The sequence below is a fragment of the Haematobia irritans genome, chromosome 5 (genome assembly GCF_050003625.1).
Source record: "Haematobia irritans isolate KBUSLIRL chromosome 5, ASM5000362v1, whole genome shotgun sequence".
Taxonomy (NCBI): Eukaryota; Metazoa; Arthropoda; class Insecta; order Diptera; family Muscidae; genus Haematobia; species Haematobia irritans.
In genome coordinates, this window is record NC_134401.1 from 171345320 (window position 1) to 171357560 (window position 12241).

General features: G+C 32.5%; 2 protein-coding genes across 4 annotated transcripts; one reads left to right on the forward strand and one right to left on the reverse strand.

Moving 5' to 3' along the window:
* Positions 1-45: 45 nt before the first annotated feature.
* sug (sugarbabe) lies at positions 46-10188 on the forward strand. 3 transcript variants are annotated; one of them, XM_075308708.1, is made up of 3 exons: positions 46-1092; positions 7925-8434; positions 9132-10188. In XM_075308708.1, exons 2-3 carry the CDS (start codon positions 8055-8057, stop codon positions 9994-9996), a joined length of 1245 nt encoding a protein of 414 aa, XP_075164823.1. In that variant the 5' UTR covers positions 46-1092; positions 7925-8054; the 3' UTR covers positions 9997-10188. The 3 variants fall into 3 exon arrangements, with proteins under 3 accessions (XP_075164823.1, XP_075164824.1, XP_075164822.1); XM_075308709.1 differs by lacking the exon at positions 46-1092 and adding an exon at positions 5929-6169; XM_075308707.1 differs by lacking the exon at positions 46-1092 and having other exon boundaries at positions 7566-8434.
* A 169-nt stretch (positions 10189-10357) lies between these two features.
* Positions 10358-11189, reverse strand: Xrcc2 (X-ray repair cross complementing 2). Its single transcript, XM_075308714.1, has one exon. The coding sequence runs from the start codon at positions 11110-11112 to the stop codon at positions 10387-10389; it is 726 nt and encodes a 241-aa protein (XP_075164829.1). The 5' UTR covers positions 11113-11189; the 3' UTR covers positions 10358-10386.
* Between the last annotated feature and the right edge of the window lie 1052 nt (positions 11190-12241).

Consider the following 12241-nt stretch of genomic DNA (forward strand, 5'->3'; position numbering starts at 1 on the left):
GACTAAAACTGGCTGGGAGCTTTCTTAGAAGAATGTGGGTGATGTTCTGTTACGGTACAAACCAGTTAAAAAAACCTTAACTAATACGTTTTACGACTTTTTCTTAATTTCCCAAAAAAAAGTTTTTTTATAAAATTAATTTTTCAACTAACAACTTACAAAAATATCTTCTGGATGCTCCCTTTTGGTTATATTTTCCGTTTAAACACTCCTGCTAGCCAAATGTTCGAAATATTCGATTTTATCCCAATATCCATTTTGGGGCCCACATTTCCTACCCAATACCTGGGGGTAGAATTTATGAAGTGTACTATCAAGTGCCCCTCCAATTCCGTTATAGCCTTCACTAATAGTAAGTAAGGGAAGCATCATAATGCCATAGCTATGTTTGTGCCTACAAAACACTTAAAAACTAATTTTCTGTACTTTAAATAGACTTCGTGTTTCAAAAGTCCATCAACATCTAAAAGAAGAACAACATGAAATTGATCTTGTTAATGTTTGTTGTATAACTGATCATCCTCATTATCTAGCGGGGGACATTTCACCTTCACAACCTTACATTCTATCTTTGGGAGTCACTCATCATTATTTTTGTTGTTGTTGTTGTTACTTCATGTTGTGTGTGCAGTAATACAAAGACCGCCGTGGAGGGTCACTATTGAGATAGTACGACTCACATGAATGCATGGCATTTGTATTTATGATTGCCTATGTCTCCTTTGCGTGTGCACAAAACGCATTTATTTTTGTATTATGTATATGAATTGATGGTGATGACGATGAAAAGGGCACCCCACGGACCTTTCATTCCAGCGAGCCAACGGTTATGCACTTTTATGATTGAGATTAGTGATGATGACGATTTAGTCAAATGAATCGTGTCATAGTAACAGATCGCCAAATACCTGGATAGGGTAATTTTTTGATATCTAAATTAACGTGTTACGTTTCTTTATGGAATTTAAAGTGTTAAGATACATTTGTACAAATCATTAAAATTATGAAGAACATATAATAATATGGATGTTTTCACATCCGGCAATAATTGGCAATTAAACTTTCAGAAATTAAATGTGAATAATTGGCAAGGTATATGAAAAGAACTGTATACAGAATTTGAATAAATAACCATTAGTGACCCTGGCAATATATGAGAGTATGACATTAAAAAAAGTTGTGGCATTGGGATCAAATATGGGAGAAGGCAGTGAGACGTATCCAGTGGAAACTTTCTAAAAGCAAAAACAACTTAATGTAGTAAGAGAGGATTCCCGACAGAAGTGAATTTAATTATTGGGTCATCCGGCAAATTATGATAAAATCCCATCAATTTTTTCGATTTCAAATTGTGAAGTAAATTATGGATCGAATTAAAGTTTTTAATCTATAGATAGGTATTATGTTCGATTAAAAAAAAACTAAATTTAAAGTTCAAAAATATATATAAAAAAGGTTATATGTTTATGAAATCTTGTGAAATCATAGAAAAGTTTTAAAGCATTGATTACGAAACATTTTATCTTATGAAATGAAAATAACTTAATTTTCGACGTGGAAACCGAACATAGTACCCACGTTATAGATGGATACTGCTCATGTTTCACAACGAAAATCAAACAAAATTAAAATATTTACATTTTATGAAAACCCATTATATCGTGGAAGATAATAAGTCAAAGCTAAAATTTCTTTAAAATGAGTTAAAGAAAAATATGTCTCAAAAAATATAATTATCAACGTGGAAAACGAACTTACTTACCACCTCAAAGTTTTATTTCTATAGAAAATTTTGTCAAAATTTTATTTCTATAGAAAATTTTGTCAAAATTTTATTTCTATAGAAAATTTTGTCAAAATTTTATTTATTTTATTTAATTCTATAGAAAATTTTGTCTAAATTTTAATTCTTTCGAAAAATTTTAGAGAGGAATATTTTCAAAATCTACCAAACCATCACGAATTCTACCAATCTACCAAACAGTAAAAAATCTACCATTTTTGGTAGAATTCTACCAACTGTGGATATAGTACCCATATAGCCTGATTCATAAATTTGATTTGTTGAGCGTCTTGAAGTTAAAATTTTATCAGATTCGCCTGAAATTTGAAACATGATGTCGGTATTCATCCTAAAGTATTTTTGAACATTATCAGATATAGTTATTATATAGTCAAATCTTGAGATTTTGATTTTTTGAGCTTCCATTAGGCATTAGATTCTACTTCAAAAGAATCCGATACAAAACGTACACCGAAATAAATTTCACCATTGTGGCTCCAATTTAAATTTGAATTGAATTGGAGAAAATTAACTAGAGGAAAATTAATTAATTAAATTTTAAATTTGATTTTAATTTTAGACAAAATATTTTTCTGGATTCCAATTTTTAGGAAAATCGAAGAGATTTTCAAATCATGACAAGACAAACGAGAGTTTAATCAATATGGAGGTTTTATCATAAAAAGTCATTTTTATGAGCTCAAGACTTAAAATCGAGAGATGATTTGTTATGCTGAGCCAATTGAGGTTCAGAAAGACAATCAAGTTTGATGTTTTAACACACATTGGTTGCTTGCCTTTTTTGTTATCTTAGCAGATTTTTCTGCTGAAATTTTTGTATTTTATTTTGGTATACAGCTATGCAATCTAATACAATGTTTAGGCGTCTAGACGAGATAAAGTCAAAGAAAATAATTTATTGATTATTTTTTTGCCAAATAATCAAGTAACGCGATCAACTCGTGTTTGTCTGCACAAAAACAAAACTCAATAATCAAGAAAGTAAAAGAAGCCAGGAGCTCTATGATGGTATTTATAGTGCGGGAATTGTGACTACTATTTGTTTACTAACATACGACGCATTGTGACCTTTGGACGTCTGACTTCTGGAAGAAGGTTCTCTTCATGGCACACTGTGTTACCAAAAATATATTGGCGAGACACTTAATTTTGCAGATGTAACAACGATTACGTAGTTATCTACTACATCCTTAAAAAGATGATTATGCCTGTTTTTTCACAAAATAATAAATTATTTTAATATTGACATAACTACATAGGGCCATGGGTAAATTTGAAGTATGACCTATATTTTTTGTTCGCCTTCTTAAGGCCTAATTGGATTAAATTACTTTTATTCCATTTAGCTAAAATTCGTTTTCCCGATTTCACTTCTTGTCGTCCAAATTCTTAAAAGCTAAAATATGCCAATATAAAAAATAGCTGAAAACAGTGTAAAAATCTAAACAGCAACATATACCAATAAATCGAAATAAGTACAAAGTCTGGTCATTATTATGCGAATAAATGATGCAGATAACACCCACAGAAAAATCAGATCGTCGCACGAATTGAGTTTATATGTCTGGCCTCCAGGATAGACTTTTTATTTCACTATATCAGTTTCAAATGATGCGGTTTATCAGTCCGACAGCCTGGACGGACGGATATATTCAATCGAACGCACAGTTTTCACTTACTAGCAGCTTCTCTTCATCATTTCATCTTCGGATGATCTGTTCTTATAGGAACTCATTGTACAACCCGTACAGAACCAATCAATCACGCATCGCTTACTATGAAGCATACAAAGGAATGCCAGCCGCCGACACACTCATTGTGGGGGTTTTCAATCACATTATCAGCTACAAAAAAACCTACAAGATTTTGATTTTACTCAATCCAATTATCTTTTTTTTAGAATTTAATGTACAATTTTAATCTGGTTTTAACTGGATCAACGTATAATACTACGAGAACTTTGGCATAGATTATTCAGTGCAGTGCTATTGTTGCTCTTTTTTTACTAACAATTTCCGAATATTGTTGATAGTCCAAATTGGATGGAAATAGATTTTACTAACCTTTCCTTATCACTAGGTAATTGTTCTAATTCGAAGAAATAGTTGTGGATTTGAAACAACCGGTATTATGTGTTTGGAATTTATTTGTAAGAGATTTTTTAAGAATTACTATTCTACGTTTTAGTACCTTTGGTTCATAAGGGGTTAATAGTTAAAAGCGTGAAATTTTGTTTTTGGACAAAAAACACAGACATTTGTACAGTCATGGTGAAATAAAAATTGCTTTTGGTAAAAATATACAGAACACATACCTCAAATATTGTTCATTTTAGATTAGTTCGAAATTAATTTTACCAAGTCGAGACACTCCTTAATATTTGACTTTTGGTTCGTATGAAAATATACGGCGTACTACAATGCACTGTGGGGTATGTGTCTTTTAAAAAGATAGTTGTTTCAGCAGTTTTTAAATTGCCCGCCTTGCATACAAAGACTCTTGGGTTCAATCCAAGTCGCTGCCGAACCACGATTGCCACAGTTGGTAGAATTCTATAGCAATAAAATTTTGACAAAATTTTCTATAGCAATAAAATTTTGATAAAATTTTCTATAGCAATAAAATTTTGACAAAATTTTCTATAGCAATAAAATTTTGACAAAATTTTCTTAGAAATAAAATTTTGACAAAATTTTCTATCGAAATAAAATTTTGACAAAATTTTCTATAGAAATAACATTTTGTTAAAATTTTCCATAGAAATAAAATTTTGACAAAATTTTCCATAGAAATAAAATTTTGACAAAATTTTCTATAGATATAAAATTTTGACAAAATTTTCTATAGAAATAAAATATTGACAAAGTTTTCTATAGAAATAAAATTTTCTCAAAATTTTCTATAGAAATAAAATATTGACAAAGTTTTCTATAGAAATAAAATTTTCTTAAAATTTTCTATAGAAATAAAATTTTAACAATAGTTACTACAGAAATAAAATAAATAAATAAAAATTTGACAAATTTGTCAGTGGAAATAAAATATTGCAAAATAAGATTTTTTTGTGTGTTAGTTTTTTAGCAACATTTTCTCCAAATTTGGTAGATTCTTATTACCTTCAGTGGCAACCATGTACCGAACACCAACAAGTTATTCAGCGATGGGGATAATCCCCTCTCAGTGATGCTGGTGACATTTTCGTGTTTCACATTTCTAAGTGCAATGTGAAAAGCTATTCGGACTCGGCTATAAAAAGGCGGCCCTTGTTATTGACCCAAACATGGAATCGTTCTACCTAACCTTCTAAATCTAGCATTCGCTATTACAAAATTGCGGGAATGTAAATTTTATAAAAAAAAATTCAAAATTGAATTGATTTGTTTAATAGCAGTCGGTATTTGTGTTATTAGCAGAGATTTTTCTATGTAGGATTCCAAATTTTTTAATTTGCAGTCGTGACGACAAAGTTGAAAATTAATTATATTAAATACAAAGTACCCCATAGTGCAATACTGGTCATTATTACACGGTGTATACGAAAATTTTCAAGAATATATGTATTCAAGACACTGAAGGCCCACCAAAGAATATGATTATCGATATCCGTCACTACTTTTTCCATTATATTCCCAACATTACTATTGTAGACCTCTAAACGAATTATCGGACATTTGCGCCAGACAATTAGCAACAAAAGGGTTGATTTTTTTAAAATAACTCAATATTTTCCTGGTTATATTTCTGCTTCTTTGCTATTGTTTTTTTTTTTTATAAACTGTTTGGGTGCGAAGTACAGCAGACATATAAAGTAATAATAAATACACATGGTAGTAGGCTCTATTATCAGATGCCCCCCAAAAGGTTTATTGTTCAACAGAAAGTTTGGAGCTGTGTTCGTGAATTTCCCGTGATTTCTGTGGGGCCAAGAAAGATAAGTAGAGATAAGAGACCACCGAAGTTTTTTGGAATACACATGTACAAATACAAATAAAATGTTACGGTTCATGGCGTAAAAATAGCAAGCAAATAAAATGGAATCGCTAGATATGGCACGTAGTAAGGTGCGCAAGAAGGCAAGTATCTCCTTGCGTTTTATTTGTGATTCATTTAACATATTGAGGGTTGTTGAGGACGCGTAAGATACAAATATATAATATGTAAATTTGGAGATTTAAGGTTTACTATATGATTGAGGAGGCATGATGACTATAGGGAATTTTACAAAGCCTTTAACAATGGATTTTTTGAAGTGAACATTGTGATATTGGTATGAATATAATCGAGGTAAGCATTCATAATAAATGCGAAAATGTATACCTCGGCGTAAATATACCAAAATCATCCAATCTTTTCTAAATTTTGATGGTAAGTTGAATATTTAAATTCTTCTAAAATAAGAGAAAGATTGCATTGGATTAAAGAATTCGAAAATTTAACATAAATTATTTTTTTATTATTGTTACCGTTAACATTGACGCTAACATACAGTTAAAAACAGTACATTTATAGAAAAGATTGCTGTTAATAGCTAACACTGACTGGTCTTTTCCAGCAGGCCGTTTTAGCAGCGTTTTTAATAAACAGCACACTACTGAGAAGTCAGTAGTGTGTTGAAATTTCCTGCTGATCCTAATAAAAAATAAATTCACACCGCTCTATCTGATAAGAGAAACAGTTGTATAGTAAACATTGCACCATTCAAAACTTCAACAATCAAAAACAACATTTGTAAATAAGTTGCCCCCGTTATAGCAGAAAAAGGAAGGTTCAAGTGTGGTTCATTATTCGGTTTAATGAACTGCCTGAATTTATTCTGATAATTGGTTGATAGTTTTGCTGCAAGTAGAGGATGCTGATGAGGAATGTGGTAATTCCGAAACGTGCGTCCATCCAACCATCTTGCAGTCTATAGGGCTTTGCCCAATGTATGGTTTTAAGCTGAAATAAAAAACAACAACAATGCTTAAAGAACAAAACCAACAATACCAAAACAAAACGAATGGAGAAAAAAGTTCAGCTATACCAACTGCACTAGTTGATATAGCTTTGCTATTTCAGCAGCGATGTTTGTCAATTTTTTTTAGCAAATTTCAGCAAAGAAAAATCTTTGCTGTTTCAACTAAAGGATGTTGATTGAAACAACTACATTGACTGCTTTACTATTTTTCAGCAAGCAAAAACTGCTATTCTAGCAATTTTTTTTGTTATTATTAAAAACAATATTTTTTAAGTATATATGCGACACAATAGGCGTTATTTTTATTTTTTTCAAAAATTGTTTGAATTGCGGATTTTTTTAGGAGGAGATCCGATAAAGCTCAGCTGTACCGCCTAACGCAAAATACCCCAAGGGAATTTACTATATTGTATTTAATACGGGTTCTGCCAATATTTCAGCAATATCGCCATAACGGTGGTCTCCGTACTAAAAAATAGGGTAACTTGAGTTTCAAAACTTTTAAAAGTTGATTGATTAGTCGCCGTCTTGAAAGTCGGTTTTCAAAAATTTGCAGAAGTCGAGTATTTAAGTGTTTGACGCGATATAGTCGTTACTCAATTTATGTTGGGTTAACCATTAACATTTAAGCTATGAATAAAAACTATGTGCTGAGTAATATTTTTTTTATTGTACCTTCCCTAATCCATCTAATGTCCTACCCAAATGGGTTAATAAGAAAATCGTGTTATAGATTATGAGCACCTCATCTACACTTCAAATCTGTATGTAGACGAATATGTGCGCGAACATATTTAAGTCAAACGGTTAGAATTTAACAACTCTACGCAATCACATACGCTTGGTATGAACTACAAGAACTAAACCCCCAAACGTAGAGACCTCTTGACTGTCTGCTGCCATGGTCTGAATGAGAAGGCCTCGAATTGATAAGAATATGTTATCAGTACAATTCGCATAGAATATTACATACGAATCGAGTCACTATCACATCAGTCGTTCACAAAACTTTGCTAGAGAAAATACATTCTGAGAATATTACTTAAAAATACAAACAAACAATAATAATAACAAATAAAACATATTTAGCTAATGTTATAGAAAAAACAAATTACAAAATTAAAAACATCCTTAATAATGGAAGGACAAACGTTAATTTTTAGCCACAATCCATTTGCACATAGCAGTACATCAAATCCTTTTTATACGCCATATCATACACCGCCATATACCCTGAATGTGGGATGTGGAAATAATAATTCATGGCCAGAATATACATATCATCCGCTTAGCATGAATGAAGATGTTGTACAGATGCAACAACAACAACAGCAGCAGCAATTACGGTTTCCAACACCACCTATAACACCTCCCAGAAGTTTCAGTTCTGCGGAACAACAACAGCAGCCACAACCTGTGGTTGATCATCACAGCAGTCATCATTATCATTTAACGACGACACCCAAACGTACTCAATCAGTCATTATGAGAATTGGTTATGACCAAAGTCCCCACCATTTACCAGCCGATTTGCCCTATACAACAGCTACAACACACCACCATACCGCAGATAATCATCAACATCAGCCTACAAACCCTGATACACCAACCAGTGCTAACTCTTCTCCCAGTTCCAATAGTGACTTTGTATGTGATTGGATCGATTGTGGAAGGTAAGCTATTTGAAAATATGGGTCATAGTACAATAAATTTTTGGTTATTTGTTCATATTTGAATCCAAATATAGATATAGCAAAACCGTCCATCCGTTTGCTGATCAAATTGCTATAATTACCAATAAAATATATCATTTTCGAACTTATGTTAGGGTAGATTTTCAATGGTAAATTATATTTTCCTAGAATTCGGATCAATCTTTCTTTATGTGGTTTCGTACATATAGAGACCATCCGAAATTGGCTATCAAAAGCCCTCAAGCAAAAACATAGAATCGGTAAATAAAACACCATTAAGGTCCAAAACCTTTTATAAGGTAGCTACCAATAAACTATTTTGCATCCATAGAAAAATTTATCTACAAATGTCTGTGTGACATACCGTTTTAGCTTGACTACAAAAAAAAGATCCCATAATATTGAACTAGATTATAGAATAGAGTAGCGCCCACTACTGGCAAGGGAGAAAATCATATGAATTCCAGAATTTTAATTCGAAATTCGGTGATACACGGGCATACTATGTCTTTCGAACTGCAAAATGGGGGCTTTCAGGCTTTAAGACAAGTTGTACTTTAATTATTGACCTTGTAGGCTTAGTATAACATATGAATAAATAAAAATAAGTAATTTTCAATCCTATACAATATCAGAACTATTAAACATTGTTTTTTTTTTTTAATTTTCTTTACAGGTATTTTGAGAGCTTAGAGTTTCTTGCCATTCATGTAACACAAATCCATGCTGTGGCTTCCGTAACGGATGGACTTTACTATTGTCGTTGGTCTGGTTGTCATCGTACACAGAAGGGCTTCAATGCCCGTTATAAAATGCTGGTTCACGTAAGAACACACACTAAAGAAAAACCCCATCAGTGCCATTTATGCAGTAAACGATTTTCTCGTGCTGAAAATCTCAAAATACATGCTCGATCACATTCGGGAGAAAAACCATATATATGTTCCTTTGAGGGCTGCAATAAGGCATACTCAAACAGTTCGGACAGATTCAAACATACAAGAACGCATTTCAATGGAAAACCCTACATATGCAAAGTACCGGGATGTAATAAACGCTACACTGACCCATCATCTCTAAGAAAACATGTCAAGACATTTAGACATTCAGTACAAATAAGGAATACTAATGACTCAACTCCGCCGCCAACAAATTATCATCAGCTGCAATACAATCCAAATCAAAATAGCTTAGATGAATCTCGTTTTTCGCCTTTAGAAAATGCAGAGCAAGCATATCCCTCCTATCATCTAATCATGACAGCAGCGGCACCAACCACTGTCCCTGGTCATGATTCCTTTTGTATGGCCATGGAGGAAATGTGCCACATTAGAGCTACACTTGACTGTTACAAGACCACGCCAACGCCTGTGGATTCACACAATTATTGGTTACACGATGAGATAACTGATAAAAATCCATCTCCCTCAACTTTTCACTCACACTTTCATACCCCCACAATATCGCAAGAAGCTGAATTGACACTAGATTTAACATCAGATAAGCCATTAGATCTAAGAGTTAAACGTTGTTCGTCTTAAATTTTAGGGAAAATGCTAAAACATGCATTGAGTATTAGTTTTCTTTATATTGTAGAATGATAATAGCATTGTGTATATCTAGTCTGACTTTAGTCTTCCTTCTTCTCTCTAAGTATGAGACTATGAATAAGTTTTTTTTTACCATTTTTTAATGATTTTTTTAAATAAAAAAAGACTTTTTTAATTTTAAAATTCATTTTTTTTATCGAACGGACCCAATTTTCCGGTAGTAGTATTAAATAAGAGGGGAAATGAATTGTATATGACAGTGTTTTTATAAGCCTATTTGGGGTAATTTGTTCTTATATTAAAAATATTGAAAATCTTATAGAAATGTCATTTACACCGTAGAAACATGGTCTCAAATGTTTGTGTATTTTTATTGGATTCTCAAATTTCGTCCAAGACCAAATGTGTACCATTTATATATATGGAATCTTCCTTCTGAGTAAGTTTGAATCTATAATCTATCAGCGAAGAGTTAAAGGATGAATGGGTACTGACCTTGGCATTAGGTTTGCTTTGCAGATAATATGCATCAACAGTATAAATGCAACAGATATTGTGTTGTTGGCAAATTGATTTTAGACGTTGGCACAACCTCTTGTAGTGAGTAGACATTCGCTGCAAACGACCATAACAATCTTCCCAATAGAATGAATCTAACCCATCAATCGCCAACAAAGAAATATTCTCATTATCCCACAACAAATCTTCCAGTTGTTCATCAAAAGCTATATCCAATTGCTCGGAAGAGTAACATGCCATACGGATGATCGAATTCAAACAATTTGTTGTAACAGTCGTAGCTTCGATATGCTCAATTGATCCACAAGCATCTATAATTTCTCTTATATATTTCTCTATTTCATCGATCTTATGATTTAAATCCAAAAAAATTACTTGACTGGACTTTCCTTTATATGCATCTGGCAAAATAGTCCTAGCTATAAGGCGAACCAAAAGTTCACTTCTTCCACTTCCCGGAGTACCAGATATTTCTGTTAATGTACTTGGTTTGGGAGCTGATTTGGGAAATATGTGACATAATCCTTCTAGTGTTCTTCTTTTATTTGCAGTTTGTTTCACCAATATCTCATATCCAGAAGCAATCATAATTTCGCTGGAATGTGTTTCCAAAAAAATTTAAATTGTCGGAATCTGTAAATGACACAAATTAATGACAGCCTGTGACAGCGCTGCTAAACACATTCATGTCGCCAAACGACCATTAGATGGTTTTTCTAGGGGTGACATGCGGTGTTGTTTAGTTTGACTACCGGGATTTTTCGGAATCCCGAAAAAATAATCCCAATTTGTGGCTTTTCACAAAAGTTATAATTTTATTTGGCTTTTACTACTTTATATTAGGTTTTAGCAGCTAAACTCGGAACTTAATACCCATGCTTGCGAACGAAAAATTTCTTCTTTAATGCCTAGTACTAAGTTCTTTTTTGCGAAAAACGAATATCTTCATTTATCTCCGTAAATAGGGTCTCGAGCCCAGGGATGTTATCTTATTTATGCGAAATAATATACCTGCCTATTTTTTCGTGCGAAAAATCCAGGGTTGTATAAGTATGTGTTTGAAAATGCTCAAAACAAAGATTTCGCATTTATTCCGCGCTAACGTTTTTTATATGGAGTATAACAGTTTTTCGTGCGAAAACGTGATCTTAGTACTAGGCTTAAAGGCCGGTACTGTGTTCTTTTTCGAGTTGAAAATCACTTTATTTTCGCGGTCACAATAATTTATTAAAATAAATTAATAAAGAAACTGGCAATAGTAACGGCCTTTAAGCCTGCAAAAGCAAACTTTATGAAAACCCGTTCGTTCCGTACAACGAAATAATTGATTTTTTTCGAAGAAATGAGTATAGTAGTGGCCGTTTTTGAACTTCAGTACATAGAGAATCATACTATTACCCGTCAAAAAAGCGTCGCCAAAAAAGTAGTGCAAATGTTCTTTTTGGATCCGGAAGTAGTGCAAAGTAGTGGCGCAGAAGCGATGAATTTAAAATGGGCTTGATAGAACGGATTTCACCATTTCAACAGCTATTGCACTGAATTTGCATCACTTCTTACGATGTAATGAATTAAAAAATGTTGCCATACTTTGCCAAATGAATACTGTTTGTAATTTTTAATGCATTCTAACGCTTGCCTGAAACGTTTGACCTATAATATTTTTTGAAAATTTAAATAATTTGTACAATTTTATTAATTTTTACTGTTTTTAACCTTT

Excerpts from the sequence above, each read along its gene's own strand:
- sug (XM_075308707.1), top strand. The coding sequence starts at position 7,899 with ATGGAAGGACAAACGTTAATTTTTAGCCACAATCCATTTGCACATAGC. Across the intron at positions 8,435-9,131 it reads GATTGGATCGATTGTGGAAG|GTATTTTGAGAGCTTAGAGT; the intron begins GTAAGCTATTTG and ends TTTTCTTTACAG.
- Xrcc2 (XM_075308714.1), bottom strand. The coding sequence starts at position 11,112 with ATGATTGCTTCTGGATATGAGATATTGGTGAAACAAACTGCAAATAAA.